Here is a 19,787-nt window from a genome sequence, read left to right on the forward strand (position 1 = left end):
GTGTTTTTTAAAGGTAAAAAACCAACCCTAACCAGAAAAACTAAACAGGTAAATGTTAAAAAGGGCAACTTCTTTTAGCTTCTCGTTCAGATTTGGAATTACTGATGGAAGAGTTAAAAAAAGTTTGCAAAGATTTCATATTCTGCAGTATATGATTTTGCCTACCCCACATTTTACAGAATTGATATCTAATGGAATTACTTTGAAATTACTATAAACATTAAAATCATTATGATAAGAAGATAATTTGAAGTATATTTTTACAAAACACAGGAAGAAACTAAACTGTCCCAAAGGCAGCTATGATGAGGCAAAGGTCTTAGTCTGTTTCAAATTGTATATATATAATTTATGTTAAAAACTATAAAGCTGCATATACTTTAAAAAAGGCTGTGTCTGTTTATAACAGAGAAAAATCCCTGTCTTACACTATGGAAATGTGTACTGGATTTTCATGTATTACTAATATGATTCACTTGGATTGTATGCAGATGCTACACCTGCTCCAGGGCTGCTTTTCTACAGTTTCTAGGCAGAATCAAGGGTATAGGGTAAGCTCTTCAGGGAAAGCATACATTGTCCCAGTGATCTGCAGAAGTAAAGCTGTAGCTTCAACCTAGAAAAATGATGAGTATGCTACTACTCCCTCAATGCCCATCTTTAGTACCACATGCACCTCCTTGTGAAAGAAAGATTACAGATATCAGCTTTGCAAAAGTTTGGTGGTGTTTTGTGTTAGTGGTCCATTGATCAAGGTTCATTTTACCATAGATTCACAGAGTGAAAAGGAATTACTATTCAAAAGAGATGCTGATACCAATTTAGCCAAAGCATCACATACAATCGCACCTTGTCACCTGTTCTGAGCATTAAGGTTTTTTTCCTGCACTGTGCTTGTATTTTGGTACCTGTGATGTTAAGCCTTTTTAATGGTGCTATGGCTAATCAGCCTTAGAAGACTCTAAAGTTTATAATCAATATTATTGTTTTTAAACAAATGTACAAGTCACCAGAAGCATTAATCTGCATAAGAAAAGCATCATGTCTGCAAAGCCAGATGTTTTATTATTTCCCAGTTCTGGAGCTCAGATTACTATTGCCACTTGGTAAGGACAAGTGCAGTGGTTTTTAGAACTCTGCATTATAAATGACAAGTAATTGTTCAGAAATGGATTTAAGTGTTATCATGTATTACAGTGTGAGTCAGAGGATCAGGCTAGTGACAAAAAAACAGACACTATTATATAATGATATAGTAATATAATTTGTTAGAAACAAATTAATTCTTCCTGCCCACTCAGTTGCTCTGGTCAGTCCTCCTAGCAGTAGTATTTCCAGTTTGGGTACTTCAAGAAAGATGTGAACTCACTGGAAAAAAGTCAGAGGAAAGCTTTGAGAATACTCAGATATCTAGAAACTGTGAGAGAAAACCTGAAAATATTAGTCTAGTGAAAGCTTAAGAGAATCATAACACTACACAAGTGTGTAAAAACTAGCAGCAAAGAGGATAAGTATCATCTGCAATGAGATTCTTCTCAGACACGGAAAAAGTCATTTCAAGGCATTACTAGAGAAGTGCTGGATTGGATCAGCTAGGGAAGTCATGGGGTTTTAAAAAGAGCTTGTACAATCATCTATCGAGTGATGGAGGGATCTTTCTCCTTTGGAGCTCCCCCTAGCCTTACTCTCTGTGACAATTGTGCTGATCTGGTTCTTACACAGTTCTCGGGTTTTAGAAAGGACAGTGCTGGTTGCAAGGACAGAGGGAGACCCTGGAAACCAGCCAAGGGAAATCCTACACTCATCAAGCTTCCATTATAGGCAAGGGTTCAGTTAGCCCAAATATATCACCATGATTACTCCTTCAGCACCTGCAGTTGCAAAACACAAATGATAATTTTATCATAATTAAGTTTTATTAATGCTGATGATGTCTTTGTGGAAGCAGACACGTCAAAGTGGGAACTGAACTATGAGACATTTATAATTATTTTTGTTACAGCAGTATGAATAGTCCAGCAACATGCAGAATAATGTTGTGTCAGGAAGTACTAATACTTTTGCGTGAAAGAGAAAGGGAAAAGCATCTTTCTCCTTCGGCTTCCTTCTGGTTCAAAAAGCGTTTGAACCAATGTCACGCAGGAGGTCGGAGCTCTTAGACCAGCGCTCTCTGCACGCACAGACCGGTGGCTCAGCCCCACCACTGAAGCGGATGTCCGTGAGAACCCAAAAGCCTGTTTCCTAAATATAGCCAGGCTGGAACTTCCTTTTGGGTTGAAACCAGCAGCAGCGGCATTCACCCTGCCAGGCTGGTTGTCAGAAGGCGCCGGGAGCGGTGTTTTATAGCACTGCGAGCCCTGCAGAGGCTGCTCGTGTGGCAGCCCTAAGGGCAGGCGTGCGGCAAGCGATGCCAAGGGCAAGGCTGCAGCGGATCTATAGCCCTCGGCTACTCCGGACCACAGTCTCTGTACCAGCCTTATGCAGTGCTGGAAATGCACCATTCTCCTAGAAACGACCTCTGTCCCGCGCCGTGACCGCGCTCGCCCCTCTCCTCTCTCGCGTAGATCGCAGTGTTTATGAACATCCCCGAGCGATACCGCACCGCGCACTGGGCTCGGCCAGGGGCAGGGGGCGGGCAGGGACCGCCGGGTAGCCCCGCCTGACCCGAGGGTGCCCCGCACAGCGGCCGGTCCCGGCCCGCCCGTGCTCACCTGCCCGAGGCGGGGCTCCCGCGGCCCGTGGGCAGGGCCGGCCCCGGGCGCCGCCGGCGGCTCATGCGCAGCCGCCCGGGATGGCGGCGGAGATGGCGCCGCGGGTGCTGCCGCTGCCCAGGCAGCAGAGCTTCGGCCCGCCCACCGTCCCCAACCCCTTCGTGCACCCGGGCCGCCTCGGCGCCGGCGACAAGCTGCGGGTAAGGCTGGCGGCGCGGGCGGGAGGGGCCTCCGGGGCCGGGCCGGGACTGCCCGGGGCTGGGATGCGCATCTGAGCGAGCGGAGCGCGGCGGGCGGGGCGGGCACGGCACCCCGGGCACTGCTGTCACCCCCGGCCGCGGTGGCACCCCCGGCAGTGCTGTCACCCCTGGCAGTGCTGTCAGCCCCGGCCGTGCTGTCACCCCTGGCAGTGCTGTCAGCCCCGGCAGTGCCCGCACCCCGGCCGTGCTGCCCGGGCGCGGCTCTAAACCAGCGGCGCGTTCCGCGCTCCGACCCAGCGCTGTCGGAGCTGTCCCCGGTGCGGGGTGGAGATCACTCCACGGGGTGGGGGCTGCTGGCCGCTGTACAAAGCCCTCCTTCCGAGGGGAGGACGCGGCCGTGTGAGCGGTCGCGGTTTGAAACTCCCGCCTGCCGGGGCCCGGCGCCGCCGCGACCCCCGAGCCCGGAGGGAAGGGCAGCAACCCTGACACTGTCACACATCTACTGCTCCTGGCTTGGCCGCGAGCAGGCAGCGACTGAGAATACTTCCTTCCCCTCTAGTTTGCTTCCTGATCTAGTCTAGAGATAGAGAGCACATACATGAAGAAGTTTTGTAAACGGTCGAAGATGCACTTTTGTAAAAAAAGTCACTGTTTTTTGAAATTAAGTTCTTCAAGCCAGCACTCTCCAGAGTCCACAAACTGCAGGCTTGCTCGACACACACACGCAGAGGGTAATTGACTTAAACCTTTCGGCACGAGATTTACAACAAGCTTTTGAAAATATTTGCGCAGTCATTGTCAATAACACTTCATTCCTAGAGAAAACAGGAGTCCTGTTTCAAGAATGAAATACTGTCCATCAATCCATCACATCAGGTGCTTCAGCTCTCGAATAAAGATGATAACTTCTCTCTGATATGAAAAGCTGAAATAGAAAGCAACTTTTTTTCAGTCATCCTGTTTCAGATGCTTAGCTTTCTTTAGGCTGATTTGGGGTTGGGGAGGTTGGTTCCATACATATATTGTCCAACAAAAAAGGGTCCACAAATTCCACTGGGTTACTGACTGGCATCATTGGGCCATCTGACCTGAATGCTGTCCCAGTATGGCTTGTGTACAAGCACACACAAAACTTACAGGATACTCATGCAATTAAGAAAGCCGAAGGTATTTCTGGGCTTTAATTTTTAAAAACAGACTCTAAAAATTAGCTGATGAACCAAACATAAACTGACATATCAGTGAGGACAATGAGGACATCAACATGTAAGTGGAATTGCAGCATTTTCTGCTGATCCTTGTAAATATCTGAGGCTGATGTACAACTAAATATTTTATGTTTCATATAGCTCTTCAAGTTATAAACAATGTTTGCCCTGAAGGTAACTGGGTGAAGGAAATGTGAGAAACCTGGAAAACAATTTCAAATCCTTTTATCCCCTATGTTTTACTAGCAGCCTGGAACAAACTTGAAGTGCATCTGAATCAGTAGCTTTAGGCATGAACCCTGAAGTAAGGAAACCAGTTTCTTAATGAGGTTCCAGACATGGACAGCTTTCCATGCTGGCTGTTCTTTCTAGAGGATGCACAGACTGCTTTTGAAAGCTTGTATTTTTAAGCTACAATTACCGTTTTAGCTATAATAAATATATTCTACTTTTTTCCTTCAGGAGGTAGGGTTGAAAAATATAGTTATATCTTCAAGCAAGATGCATTCCATATGAAGCTCCATAATGCACCTAGAAGGAAAAGAACTTGGCTGGGTCAGGGCCTGGTGCTAGTCAGCTTAGGAGCAAAACTGTGGTAGTCACAGAATTGCAAAGCAGAAAATCATAAGACAGAGAACCTTCTCATGTTGTGGGTTGCTCCCCTCTGTTCTTTCCCCCCTATAGTCATAAAGACTGGGATACTTCCTACTGACTGCTTTGTCCTGTCTGCTCCTCTCTTGCCCAGCAGTGTCAGTCAGACCAGCCCTGGGAATCAGGGCTTTACCGGAGAGTGTTACTATAAATTCCAAAAGAGGGAAGTATCCCTTCTCTTTCCATTTATGTCAAGTGTAGTGTTTCTCCATTCTTGCATGTTAAAGGATAGTTTTGTTATATCCTCCCTATTCTATACTGTTCCTTTAACATATACCAATGGAAACATACCATTTCAAAACCCTCTATGGGACCCCAAAACAGGATTTCCATATGCTGGTGAACTCCTTCAGTGTGAAGGCTGTTGTGTGGCTGAGGAACAGTCCTTGAAAGTGAGACAGGCTAGCTGTTTGCATTTCAATCAGCTTCAAATGTATGAACAGGTTGTAGCCAGACTGAAAAGTGGAGTGAGAATATTTTACAATTTCTTGCCAGTCCTTGTACTGCTGATAGTTTACCAACCAATGAGACTTCTGCCATTCTTTAGAATGTGCAAAGCAAGGATCAGTTTTGCTGTGCTAAACATCTACATGTGCCAAACAAGATCTTAAAACAGTTGTTCAAAGACTTCTGGTCTCCATCCTCTGACTGAAGTTGGCTGCAATTCATCATCAAGATTTTTTTCTGGTTTTTAGTTTTAGTTCTGTTCATCCTGATTGTTCACGTGCTGTCCTAACTTCTGAACTGCGACTGCAAAGCACAAATTCCGGTTAAGTCATTACTGGATTCTGCTTTATTGTGAAGAGATGCTCAGTGGATTTCTGCAACTATGTAATGGCACAACCAGCATGCTAAAAGCAGTATTTTTAACCCCATGCTTGGAAGCAAGCAGCTAGACTGCCTGGGAACTGTGACAGAAGACCCTGTCTAGCTCTGCATATGCTGCTCTGGGGGACTGTCCATATGACCAGACATCAGAGGAGTTCAGTTGGAGTTGGGCTTTGTTCTGGTCCCCAGCCTGCTCTGCTGCTGCTTCCTAGACAACTTGACAGCAGCTGAATTTCAAACTGAATTCTGTGGCTTTCTGGTAGACCTGCTTTTCCCCTTCCCAGGTTCCTGGCATCAGTGACAGCATAATCCCATGTATTGATCAAGGGTTAGTCAGCTATGGGAGTGGGACCTGGACTGCCAGGACTGTCTGCAAGAATTGCAGTGACAGGATATGCATTTACTGCAGACACAGTAAACAGAAACTACACAGGTGATTCAGTATTCGGGAAAAGGTTCTTTGAATGACTCAGAATTATTCTCTTTGTGATTACTGTACACAGAAACTGGAGTGGCTCTGATTATCCTTAGTAGTTACTAAACTCTGTATTTTCTTTTGTATGTTTTTCTCCTATGCTTTCTCTTTTCTAGCCTACCTTGACCTTTCTCTTTTCTGTCCTTTTCTTACCCTAGTCTGTAGCTGATGAAGCAGAAACCTCATTTTGCTGACCTAGAAAGCCAATAGCTTGCATCAGCAAATCAGTACCACCTGTGCATCTGCCTGAAATAGATTAATGAATTTATTGAAGTTTTGAGGAAGGAATTGTTTTGCTTTTGCTATTGCATCCTTTATTTTTCATTGTAGTTCAATGCATATATATTCTTTTTTCCATAAAGAAAAAAGTTACTTTAATTCAAAACACACAGATTTATGTTTATGCTGCCCATTTTGGATAACTGAATGCAGCTGAAATGTTGAACTGGGACTATAGATCATAGTACAGCAGGATGCATGTAGAGAAAAAAAGACACATCTAATTTTGGGAGGGAAGCAAAGAGTCTTGGTTGGTTTAACTTCCTACCTGACTTTTTCAGATTCACCACAACTGGCACCAGAGCAAGTGGGAGCAATAGATCTCCAGGGTCACATCTGTTGTGCCCAGATATCAAACTGATTTTGTGATCCAGAGCAGTCCTTTTCCTCTTGTCCATGAAGTTATAGTTAAAATTCCATAGCTAGCTATATACAACTGTTATATAAAAGAAGGAAATAACCACACCTGAGTGTTCAGATCTCTCCTGGAAACACATGATATGGCAGTGCTTGCAGAACATAAAGTGTACCTGCTTCACATGCTTATGCACATGTACCCCCTGTCTTGTTTGGTCTGTTGTCACAGAACTGAGTCTCAAAGGCCTAAATTCATTTTAATCCTCATCCATGTCAGAGGGTTTAGAGCCAGATGGCAAAGCCTCTCCTGAATATTGACAAGAGGACAATAAGAGGATGTTACATGAAGGTGGAAGGGATTTGGTGGGGAGGGAAAGGATCATGCTGGTGAAAGGAAAATTGGAAGCAACTGACTAAATCAAAGAATTGGATAAATAATACACTAAGATGCTTATTTTCCAAATATACTACAAACACTTGTTCCTTTTTAAAGAAAATATGCAAATTAAAATCCAGTGTGTTGCTTATTAATCACAACTCTAGGAAGTTGCAAACTGTTTTGTAAAACTGACTTATTAAAAACCTTGCTTTTTCTCTAGAGTAAGAGGCCATTGTTAAAGAGCTGACTAGAAAGTCTGATTTTGAGAAAGTAACACTGTTGTTCAGTAGTAGATTTTCTTAAAAAACAGTAAAGCATAAAAAATAATAAGCTCACAAGCAGAAGTTAAACTCACATAACTCTCCTTCGGTAACTTCTCCTGTATATCTGAAATGGCAGAGCTGTCAGTCTGTGAACAATGATACACTCTCATGCAAGTTTTGGGGGACTTTTAGAAACATAGCCCAAATAAATTTAAAAAAAAAAAATCACCATTACAGTTCTGCTTGGGTATGTATTGTTTTGTGCACATGTTTGCACACGAGCTGGTCCTCATCAGTGAGTGGGAGCTGAGCTGGATTAGGTGCCAAAGGGAGTTGAACCCTTTAGTGGTTTACCAGGAATGTTCAGCTATGACTTGCACCTGCTAACACAGCTCACCTGCCTCCCAGAGACCTGGGCTTGCTCAATCTGCGCAGTGATGTGTTGCACCATAAAAGCCAACCTTCAGGACATAGTTTCTAACCTAATGTGCTTGGATAAAACAATTAAGAATTTCTCCCTGCACCAAAGCTGCCTGTGGTGCAACATTGTGCCAGTACACTTGTTTTCTGGAGCTGTGCAAGAAAAATTGCAAGCTAAAAATTCCTTTGAGGGGTGCTGAGGATGAGATTTGAGGATTATTTGCAACCAGGGCAGCTGAAACTCCATTTTGCTTAAGTCCCAGCTAGGGGAAATGGTGTTGTGTTGTGTGTGCACAGCTCCCAGAAGCAGTAGTGAGGATCACTTTCAGCAATACTGTGACTCAACATGAGATTTGTCATTTGAAAGGGCAAGAGTACAATTTAGTCATCTTAACAATCCCACTTGGCTTCTAGACAGGCAGCTAGTGGCAGAAGACTCTGGAGTGGAGATATGTGTCAGCTGGGCAGGCTCATCCAAGCTGGTTGTGTGCTGCAGACTGAGACCAAATATAAACTAGAGCCAGCAAACTTTGTTTACCCTTTGTGTCTAACAACATCCAAGCCAAAAACCTAAATACTCAGATATTCCAGTTCTACCTGAAATGGGAACTCAGAAGTGAAAATGAAATACCAAGAATGACTCCCCATAAGAACCTTTAATCTTTAATGCTTTCCTTACTGAATCACGTAGCAATAATGTCAGTATTTTAAAGTCCTTATAAAGTAACTACACAGATAATAGTGTCATTCCTGCTCATACCATTTCTTAAGATTTTTCCCCTCTCTTTTTCCAGAGTGTTCTGCAGGGGATTATTTTGCTACCCCTCCGTGCCACATGCATCACATTCATTTTACTGCTAGCCTGGCTGTTTGCATCAATTGCAATATTCTGTCAGCGTGGAAGAGGATCTGTGCCACTGAAAGGATGGAGAAGGTAAAAGGTCTAAAGCATTCTTCCCTCTCACTCCTTCTTTTGATTAAAGAGGATTCCTCAATGACATCTCAGTTTTACCTGTTTAGATGAAGCAGCTTTTTAATGAGTGTATTTTACAACAATAGCGGAGCTTTTTAAATAGGTAGATTTTCAGTTGTCTTGAGGCTAAAAAGAAATTTGTATGAAAATCTTTGTAGGCTGTTTGTAAACCAGAACTTATTTTACCAATAATACTAATAGAAATATTTGAGAAAAGAAACTCATTAAGAAAAGTATTTGGTAACATTATGTAGGTTGAGTTTCTGTGTAGCTTTTGTAATTTCTGCTATGACAAAATTAGCTTTGACAGCTCCTCTGCTGGCTGCATTGCCCTTGAAGTGGTATTTTACAGCTGCTTCTGTGGGTTCTGGGTTTCAGTCACTCAGCTGATGACCTCAGAGTAATGAAGTTCTCTTTTAGCTACAGTGCATTGTAACTGCAGGAGGAGGAGGAGGAGACACAGGAAATGAATTCTTACAAGTCCAAGAGATTACAGAGTGTCCCATGAAAGGAACATGTCCCTTATGGTGGGAACATGTTCCAGTAAGGGAACACTGTCATTTGATCTTACTTGTTTAAAATGGTTGGTGAAAGAACAGTATCAGTTACCTAAGTTCTTACAAAAAAACCCGCTGAATCTGCTAATTACTCCGCTCACAATAATGTTATGCTGCAATGATATGTATGGCAAGAGAAATAGTGTAGCTGGGAGGAGGATTTCACAAGGTGCTGCACACTGCCTTGTGTTTCATCAGGAAAAGGTGATGTTCCCTTCCCTGCTTCCCCTTTAGCCCTGCATTTCCTGCTGCCCTGTGTCAGGCCCCAGTGCTGGTTAGAAGTAGGAGATCTGTTACGGGCTTTTCTTTTCAAGTACAGGAGAAATATTGACTGTAAGATGGATGATATTTTTGTGTTTCTGTTTACAAGGAGGATGATCCGGACAACCCTCTCAGGCCTAACTCGTACCGCCTTCTTCATAATGGGTTTCCAGGTTAAAGTAAAAGGGAAAGTAGCAAGTCTCCCAGAAGCCCCAATCTTTGTTGCAGCTCCTCATTCAAGCTTTTTTGATGCCATTGTTTGTGCCCTAACTGGAATGCCATCGATAGTGTCTAGAGCAGAGAACCTGTCCACGCCGGTATTTGGCAGTAAGTATTTATGAAAAAAAACAAAACAAAACAAAAAGGTTACAAGTCAGCAACTTGACACTAGGCCAAAAATTTAACCTCTTAAAGTGATTTAGAGGCAGACTTTAAAGTCCTTAGGTTCCAAAGATACTGACAAATTATTTCCAGTGAAATTCCTGTGACGTTATCTTTCTGAATTGGTAAATATGTCTAGAAGTATGCTGTTTCTTTTCAGGTATGGAATATAATATCACTTTAAACTTGGCTTTATACTGAAAGCATGCTTTGCAACTGCTCAGGCTAGAAGCTTTCTCTTTAGTTCTCCCAGTAGGTAGCTCAAGAAATTTTTGACTGCTGTCTTTTAACAGTGTGGCCCATAAATGTAGAACGCAAATTGGTGAAGGTTATTTCAAAATAGACCCAAACTGCAGCAGTCTGGAAAATACCACATGTATAAGTTTAAACTTGCAGGCACTGTTATGGATTTTTTTAATGGGAGCAAGACCAGGAAGGAAGAAAAGAGGAGTTACTCAAAAAGGAAATGCAGAGAATGGAAAAGATCAGATGACTCATGCTTCTATTATTTTCTCCTCCTTTTGGCACAAAAAGAATCTCTGTTTGCATTATTACTGGAATCAGCTGTAGACTTCCTGCTGGCTATACAGTAACCCAGAACTAAACTCAGCAGGCAACATAGCAAAGTGTCTTTGTAAAAAATAAGCTAACAGATAATATATGGATTTTAGCTTAAAAGCACAGGACTGGGACATAGAAAATAATTCTTCACCAGATCTCATCACATTTTAGTAAGTCCACACATTATAATGCAGATTCCTGATTAAATGAGGGTTTTTTTTTCTGTAATTAACACAGAAGTTGTGCATGCTATGTAACTGAAAAGGGAAGGCTCAAACTACTTGTTGAGTGCAGTCTGCATGAGTTAGGCCTGAGTGTGGCCCATGAGTAGAGACCCTGTCAGATCCCTCTCTTAGAACTGTGTGGAAATGCTCAGTGAAAAATAACAGCAATATTCTTAGAATGTGTTTGGCTGAATTTCAGATGTCTATAATTACTGTAAAGCTCCTCAGCCGGCAGTGTAGCTGTGTCTTCTGTGTCTTACTTCCCATTTTGCAGAAGGAGGAGAATAATAACACTCTTATCAATTTAGTCTAAAAGTTGTTTATGTGGAGTCTATCTCCTAGTACAAGACCAAGTTTTTGCTACAAGTAAGCCTTGAACCCATGTGTTTTCTCAACACTCGTATGAGACACATATTTTTTATCTCTTTCACAGCAATTTTGAGTTCCCTTCAGCCTGTAGCAGTTTCTCGTCAAGACCCTGATTCCCGGAAGAACACGGTTGCTGAGATAACTAAACGAGCATTATCCAGAGGCCAGTGGCCACAGGTAATGAATAAACAGCAGGTGACTTGCCTTGGTGTATGTGAGTCAGTATTCTGAAGGCAGCTCACGGGTGAGAAGCCGGGTTGGAAAGCTGTGCTCACAACAGTCAGGGGATGAGCAGTTGGTGAGATGGGTAACCCAGGCTGTCCAAGCTCCAGCACAGACAGCTCAAAACAGCAGTTCTTCACGTAGAGAATAGCTGAGGTGGAGCTCAGTTTGCTCTTTCGGTTAATAATGCTGTAAACCCACAAATACACTGTCATGCCAAGCTGCTGAAAAAATATAGTCATTGATACAAGGCCTTTCTCCAAAGATATCCTCTGCATATTTGTGTATAAAGTCATGCTCTGTGTTTTGAATTAGCTCTTGATTTCTTGAGGGTTAACTTCCTTAAAATAAAAACTGAAAGTGACTGCTTCAGTAGCTAAAGTCACAAGGTGTCTTTAGTCATAGCTGGATACCTCCTAAATGACTAAGTAAGAAAAGTTAACTTTTCCTTCACTGTTGTTCCACTGAACGACTTTTGAAGAAAAGTAAAAGATGCAAGTGAAAATAATAGATGTCAATAGCAGGTATCTCTGTAACAGCTAGACCTGCTGTCTACTCCTCTACTTTCTGAACAGTCTCCAGAAACAGAGACCATTCAAGTAGGGAAGACCAACACTTGCCAGGTTTTTTTTGTAATGGCATTGTTTAAACACTTCATAAACACCTTAGAAAAAGCTTTTTAGCATTTTGGCTACATTAATTTGACTCATAAATGCATTTTTCTAAGCTGCTGTAAACAGTGTTAGAGCCTCCATTATCTTTTTCAACTTGTCAGTTATACGGAGGATTTTAAATATTCACATGTCAAAGCTAGGAAGATTTTTTTTTTTAATACTGTGCTTACAAACTACACTGATGCTTAAGATTTGCTAAACTTTTATGGATGAATGCCCTGGTAGACCTAATCTTTGCTGAAAGCAGCATGGGGAGGAAAGGGAAATGGACTCTACACCAGTGCTGCACTTGGGATAAAACCTACGTATATATTATGGCATAAATAGTCCATGAGTCAAGTAATCTGGGAATCTCCAAGACAGCAGTACAACTGAGGGTGTCACTGGGTGATTCCTAGTCCTGTGCCCTGACCACACCTTCCTCCTATTCTTTTTTTTTCTCTTTTTCTTGAGAAACTCAACCACAAGATGATGTCTGTCATACCATCTTCAGAGTGCCTGGGCTGCATTCTCTTAGCATGACAGAAAAGAAAGAGCAGCTAGATTCCCTCTTCCCTCCTCTTAAAACCCAAACACAAAAGGCTAGGCACCCTTATTAATAGCATGAGGTTCTGATTAGGGCTTCTCCAACCCTGTACCACAACAAAGAGGAAGGAGGGAACGATTACTTACTCTTTGATCAGTCACTGACCTGTTTGCTGGGGATTAGGACATAGGCTAAGCAGAATCATGTTTGTGTCCATAGCCCCACTGAACGATTTCTGATGACAGAATCTCTAGAGGACTAATTGTAAATCAGTGTGTGCAGCTGCCTCTGTCATACCTTAGAACAGTCTGTGTCTCTTGGGTGTGACCTACTGAGGCCCTTTCTCATCTAGCCTTGACCTGTTCATTTGGACTGAATTGGGAGCACACCTTGAACACTCAATCCAGACCAGTTCTTTGTCCTGAGGTGTTTTTTGAATGCTGCTCGTGATCCTGTAGTGATATGAGAAATACAAAGCTTTCCCATATTCCACAGGGGACTGGGTTCAGTGTGTCCCACTGCAGCTCACAGTGCACCTCGTGCAGTATCTCAGACACCAGTTCAGAAACCTTCTGGGTATTGGGGTGTGTGAGTCATTCAGGTTCAGAGGCTGCTGTGGGGTGTGATGCCTCCAGAGCTCTGCCTCACAGACACACATGCTCTCTGTGCCTTTTGCTGCTGCTGCTCAAGCTGACATCTCATCACAGCTGGAATCTCACTCGTGTTGATGGCATCTGTGCCTGTAAATGCTCAAGTACCTCATTCACTTCCTGTCAGCCCAGTTATATAAGGAGCTGCTGGCAGCAGGAGAGGAACAATTCTCCTATCATTACCAACACTAAAATTTGGAGAGAAACACTTAAAGTCTTTTGTACTGACAAAGGCCATTCCCCTCTCCTATAAAGCATTTCTTTTCAAATTAAGATGGGCCAGGTTAATAATACTGTGAGCATCCTTCACTTATTTGTTCATTTCCTTTTGAAACAGTGATATTCTTGTACAGTACAACAGGTCACAGAACTTGCATAAAGTCAGCCTGTGCATAACAGAAGCTAAAGTGTAATCTTTTTATGAAATATGTGGATGAGTACATATATATATTTCTCTCTCTTTAAATCCAAGATACTGATTTTCCCAGAAGGCACCTGCACAAACCGATCTTGCCTGATCACATTTAAACAAGGTGAGATATTTTGTCACATTGTTGTTGGAAAATAATCTGTGATTATTAATTTTTAGTTGTAGTAAGGATGTATTTCTGCAGGTACATCATCCACAACAGCACTATAGTAATCCCTTACATTATTAAAGTTTCAGTAGCACTAAACCCCCTCTTTTATACTAGACAGCTTACTTTTCTGATTTGTATAGGATGCAAAATATCTATGACATATATAATTAGTTGGTTGGGGGTTTTTCTGGGTACAGTTTTCATCTAATTTATTTACCCATAAAGGTAACTGTGATTATAATGAGATGAATGTATGAACTCAGATTACAGTTGTGCAATCTTAGATTCCTGTAAATTTTGCCAGGCAATGAAGTATCTTTGCCTAGTGCTTGGTGAGCCAGGACAATAGATTTTTAACATAGGAAGGTGTTAAAAATAGCATCAGTGATCATTAGATTGTTGTGCTGCACAGTCAGAGCCATGTTGCTTTCCTTTCTTAACTGTTTAGGTAGCAAAGTTACAAACCACTGCTGTATGCTCAGATCCCTGTCACTTATGAACATAACAGAACAGAGAAGGAGTCAGGAAATGCTCAACAGCCTTGTGAGCATCTAATCCCTTGAAATGAATGCCAATCAACAGGGAGATAATACACAGAAAATGACTTTGAACAATCCAGGAATCTTAGACAGCTTTCTCCTTGAAATGGAGCCTAACCCTTTTCTGTCCTGACATCTTGCTACTTGTGCTGCTGATCTAAAAACAAATAAACAAGCAGAAAATCAAACCAAACAACTAAAAAAAACCCTAAACAAGAATAATAATACTTCTCATTCTCCTTGCCTTTTAAAAAATGTCTCCTTCTAGATACCATGTCTAAAATGAACCACTTAAGACTCCCAATTGCTGTTTAAGCTCAGTCATAACAATCAGTTCTAATTTGTGGCTGCAGGTGCCTTTGTTTCACGAGTCCCTGTACAACCTGTGTTACTCCGGTACCCCAACAAGCTGGTAAGCAGAACATTCTTCTGTCACTAACCAGTAATACAGAGGTCAAAATCCTGACTTAGATGGTACTTTACATGATAAATGTTTTGCATTGTCGCTAAGAATATATTGTCCTGAGCTTTAGCATTGAAGAGCTCCTGAAAGCAATCCACGCTTCCCAAGTGTCACCATGGTGTAGTTGCTGTTCTGACTGTGAAAAACTTAGTGCTGGGCTTGTCAGCTGAAGGGAGAGGGAAGGCAGGAAAGTATTGCAGCAGAAGTTAGAAACTTCCTGCGGTGCCACAGAGTCTGCACTTCACGGTCTAAAATGGACACAGCTTCCCTACTAGTCATCATTTTTTGTTTAAGCTCAAGACAGTCTTACTGCAAAGGGACTTTCAAAGTTTCTGAACATCCAACACCCCTCCTTCAGGCACCTCAGGAGGGCACTTTTGCAGATATTCTTTTCATGCAGCATTCCTTGTGTGGCTCTGCTTCACTGACATGTGTAAGTCTGGGACCTTTTTAACTTTTTTTGAATTATCTGATCATCCAACCAATCCAGAAAAGACCAAACTTTTAATTCATAATGTTTTTAAGATTAAAAACATAATTGCTGCTATTGTTAGTTATGAAGATTCCTTTGTATAATCCTTTTACAAATAAATTTCAAAAGTGAACCACTCGAGGGGATTGGTATCACATTCACTGATAGGACTTAAGGTTCTGACAGTATACATTGTAAAAATTATGTATAAGAAGTAATAGAGTGAGGAAAATAAAAAGGAAAGCAAAAAAAGCAAAGAAAAAGCATGATAGATTATGCAGAAATGTCCTTAAAAACTAAATCAGACATATTAATGAGGGTGCCTTTCTAAAGGGACTGGTGAAGCTCACTTAAAAAGTCTTACTATTGTTTTTGTTTCCCTCTTTCTGCTGTTTGGATCAGAGTGAATGATTTACAGTATCTAAGTAACTGTGTAAACGTTATTCCCAATTGTTGATAAAAGTCTACCATGCTTATTTCCAAACTTTTAAAGCAAGAAATCCTATTTGCCATAACACCTGTATTTATTTTCACTGCAGGACTATGAAACCATCATCTGCTTTTCCTTGTGCCTGTTTTAAATTGTAACTTATCTGCTCTCTAACTTGCATCTGGTTCTGTCATACGTTTCTGTGTTTTGTTTTTTCCTTAGGATACTGTGACCTGGACATGGCAGGGCTATTCATTGTAAGTTTCTTAATCCTACTGAAAATTACATACAGAATTTTTGCTCCCGTTGCTAAACATTCTGCCAAACAGATTCCACTGAGCTGAGACACATGTTCTTCTAGATCTGTTTTTATGAGGGGGAAATACTTGGGGATAATGCTCTCATGCAGTAGATTTCATATCTGAATGGCTAGGGAAAGGGTTTGCAAAGGAAAGCATTATTTCCTGCTCTACCACCTTTTTTTTTTAATTTTCTCCTGTTTTGCATGTTACACTGGAGCAAAAGAAAGATTTAAATTCTTCTTTTCTTTGGGAAACACTCATAGTCATCAAAATCCATAGGTGTTTACAGATTATGATATGGTATACAAACAAGAAAAAATAAATGTTATTTCAGTTTATTCATTCCTCCGTATCATTTGCAGTCATATGAGAGTAAATGAATATGGGCAAAATAAGTATTCATTTTCCCCATAATTCCCCATTCAAACATCAAGAATTCCTCTTCAGATTTTTGTTTTTGACAGACTCAAGAAAAGCAACTCTTTTGAGATCTCAGTAAGAAGACCATATATATATTATTTGACATTCAAATAATGAAAAATACTTTAATAAATCAGGCAGTGGATCTGTGTTTATTTCTCACCACAGGTGGCCTTCTAATATGCTAAAAAACTATTAAAGTATTAAACAACCTTCACTACTGCACTGAAAATATGTCTGAGAATTACTTTTCACCTTATCAACATTCATTCAAGTGTGCATTTGCAGTATCCATATACCAAATTTTCATGTGGAATATGTAATATATCTAAGTACAGTAGTACTGATTTACTAAGTGAGTAACATTTTTAAGGCAACTAATTCTGAAACATGTCTGAACTAGTGGAGTAGACCACAAGCACCTTTTAAGCTGTCATTAGTTAATCCTAACAGCTGCACACTTACAGAATGGACACAATGAAAATGTTCATTTAAGTTTCCCAGGAATCTTTTGCTGGTATTATTACTGCTGTTACATTTATCAGCACACTGAGAGTAATGAACACTGCAAATACAGGACATACTACAGATTTCCTTTAGGAAGGATTTACACTGGAAGTTTAAATGGAGCTGTGTCTTCAGCTATGAGAGATGGTGTAGGAATGGGTGAAGGAAGAAATGTAGTCAGAGGTATTCCTGGGGGAGGGAGGAGGCTGCCTGTTCACTCAGAACTGAGGAATGCTCTAAGCCTGGTGGCTGGATGGTGAAGGCTCAAATTGAAACCTGTGAGAAGATGAAAGGAACTGTTTGGCCAACCCATGGGAAGGGAATGGGTGGATGGAGAAGAATCTAGAGATTCTTAACAAAAATAACTGGAGCGAGGAGAAGAAACCCCCCCTACAAACCTGCAGATCACAAAATGCAGAACTGTCACACTCTTTGTAAAACTTCCTGGATGTTGCAGCCAGGATGGGACAGTACCAGTCTCCTTCTCAAAAACCTGCTGACCCAGTTCTGCTTTCACTTACTACTTCTTTTTTACTTTTGTGCCTTGCTGGGAGAAATACCTAATCTTATGTGTTAAAAAATCAAGCATTAAGAGTGGATTCATGCAGAAGGTAGAAAGGATTCTCTAGTTGTCCTCCTGCCTTATCCTTTTTTATTTTGTCCAAAACAAGAACAGAAGACTGCTTCAAGTTTTTCTATTGTAATGTACCTGATGGAAAGTAAGGAGCAAATATTAATTTCTGCTTAAAAATCATAGTGAAAAGAACAAGTCAGAAGTAGAAATGATTGTGCTTATCCCCTTAGCAGTTTCTTCTTCCCCTACTCTACCTGTTGATGCCAAAATTTGTGACTTTTTCTAAAAGCACTGAAGGCTCCAAACATACTGACACTTGATTAACCCATCTGTGTAAAAACTACTGTTATTTGCAAAATTACTAGCAAATACTGATAAATCCTTGCTTCAGTTCTGCTTGAGGAAGTTACTGGTCCCATTTTGCAGCTGAGAGAATAAGAGATAAATTAAAGCTACTTCTCAGAATCAAAGCTCTTAAAGCTTAAAATCCAGTGTGTGTTCACCTCTTTAAAGAGAGAGGACATGGCCAAGGAGCTGTACAGGATGGTTAATGTGCATGACAGCCCACAACAAGTTGCCTCCTCAGTGAGCAAGCAGCAGGTGTATTCAGAAGTGCTGTAGAAAAAATGTCAAAAACAACTTTTCAGGGGACTTCGCTGCAAGGTACTTAAAAATCTTGCCCGATATTGGCTTTGCCTTTTCTGTGCTTTAAGAAGTTTCATCTACTGACATGCAAATGCTTTGGTTTTAAATAAGTAAAATGTGTTTGTCTTCCTCTTTGCCTGCAGTAAAGTACTGTGCTTACTGACAATGTGTCAGCTCTTCACAAGAGTAGAAGTTGAGGTAAGAATTGGAAATATTTTTGTACTAAGATGCAGCAAGCAGGGAATTTCTGCTTAAATATAAATGCATGATTCACATTATTAGTCACCATTAGTGAACAATAAACAAATGTCTTAGAAACAAGAAAAAGAATCACAGAGGGTAATAAATTTAATTTGTTGTCCACGCGTATGTTGGAAACTCTGTTGAGTTTGCATGTTTAGTCAAACTAACAAACTGTAGATATTGAAAATTAAGCAGTGAACCTGCAGTGGGTTTTAGGTCTGCAGAAGATACAGCATTTAGAAAATTCTATAACAAGAGAGACTAGTTCAAAAGCAGATCAGAGAAGTATTTGTGCTCCTGAAAGAGCTGTGAAGAATTTTTCTTACAGGACTGCAATTTGACAGGGAAGGTTTACTTACTACTCCTCAGCAGATAAGCAGCTGGGTGTGTGTGTGAGATCATGCCACCACAGGATGTCAAGAAACAAAATTCTTCCTCCCCAATTGTGGTTTCTGGCAAGCAGGTTTTGTGAATAATTGTAGGTGGGTTTTCTGAAGGGGATGGAGGTGGTGTTTAACCTGCCAGAAAGTTACATTGCTCTCTGAGCAAGACCTCAGCCTCAAGTGATGAAATGACCACTTTCAAGACCATGAACCACAGTTGCATAAACTTCTTAGAGTTATGACTTCATCTCACCCAGTGACAACAGAGTTTTTGTGTCTGTACATTGTGCCTGTACCTTCTCAATTTAAGAGTTATGTGACTTCTGAAGGGGAATTGTGATAAGGAGGGACCTGTATCAGACCTTGAACAGAGCTGGCAACTCCTTGCAGAAGGAATGAAATCTCAAGCATTCATGTGAACAGCAGGAGCCCTGCTTTCCTTACAGGGGAGACAACTTTTAAGTATAAACAGAAAATTGTTATGGCTATTTGACAGATAACCAATTCCATAAGCTTACTGGTTTTAATCAGGAAGAGGAAGCGTTCCTTAAAAACAAACATTAAAAGGCTGTTCAGGATGGCCTGCATTTATATGGGACAGTTACCACTATATTAGTGCTTCACAAGCAGCTGCAATATAACTGAAGAAACATATTGGCATATAATTGGCAGTTGTGTCTTCCAGTGAATGATGAGCAACATCTAATTTTGGAATTGCTGTATTCTAGGAATTCAGGGCAAGACTGCAGAGTGGGGAGCAGCAGAACTCAGATAAATGATAACCATAGCTGAGAAGAGGCACAGTAAACAGAGCTGTGAGCAAACACTTTAGACTGAAGTAGAAAGAGCAAAATACTCCTACACACACACTGCTTTGCAAACAGATGCTGGTTCACACTGCAATAGAGAGTAGTTCCTCTATAGGATAATTTAGTGAAAAGGTACTTGAACTTCTTACATATTAATATTGAATAAATCCTGAACAGTAAACATATTGCCACTTAGATATCTGGGGTGTTTTGTAGGTGCAGGAGGAGAGAAGGTGGTTGGAATTTTTTA

General features: G+C 41.2%; 1 protein-coding gene across 1 annotated transcript in view; it reads left to right on the forward strand.

Moving 5' to 3' along the window:
- The first annotated feature begins 2,784 nt into the window (after nt 1–2,784).
- The window catches only part of LPCAT2 (lysophosphatidylcholine acyltransferase 2), a 30,301-nt gene continuing 13,298 nt past the window's right edge, over nt 2,785–19,787 (forward strand). Inside the window, exons 1-8 of the mRNA XM_032701374.1 lie at nt 2,785–2,911; nt 8,566–8,705; nt 9,672–9,889; nt 11,162–11,274; nt 13,642–13,702; nt 14,643–14,701; nt 15,877–15,911; nt 18,246–18,300. Of these exons, the coding sequence (XP_032557265.1) occupies nt 2,792–2,911; nt 8,566–8,705; nt 9,672–9,889; nt 11,162–11,274; nt 13,642–13,702; nt 14,643–14,701; nt 15,877–15,911; nt 18,246–18,300 (801 nt within the window). The 5' untranslated portion in view covers nt 2,785–2,791. The remainder of the gene's footprint in view (nt 2,912–8,565; nt 8,706–9,671; nt 9,890–11,161; nt 11,275–13,641; nt 13,703–14,642; nt 14,702–15,876; nt 15,912–18,245; nt 18,301–19,787) is intronic.

Source organism: Chiroxiphia lanceolata, chromosome 13 (genome assembly GCF_009829145.1).
Source record: "Chiroxiphia lanceolata isolate bChiLan1 chromosome 13, bChiLan1.pri, whole genome shotgun sequence".
NCBI lineage: Eukaryota > Metazoa > Chordata > Aves > Passeriformes > Pipridae > Chiroxiphia > Chiroxiphia lanceolata.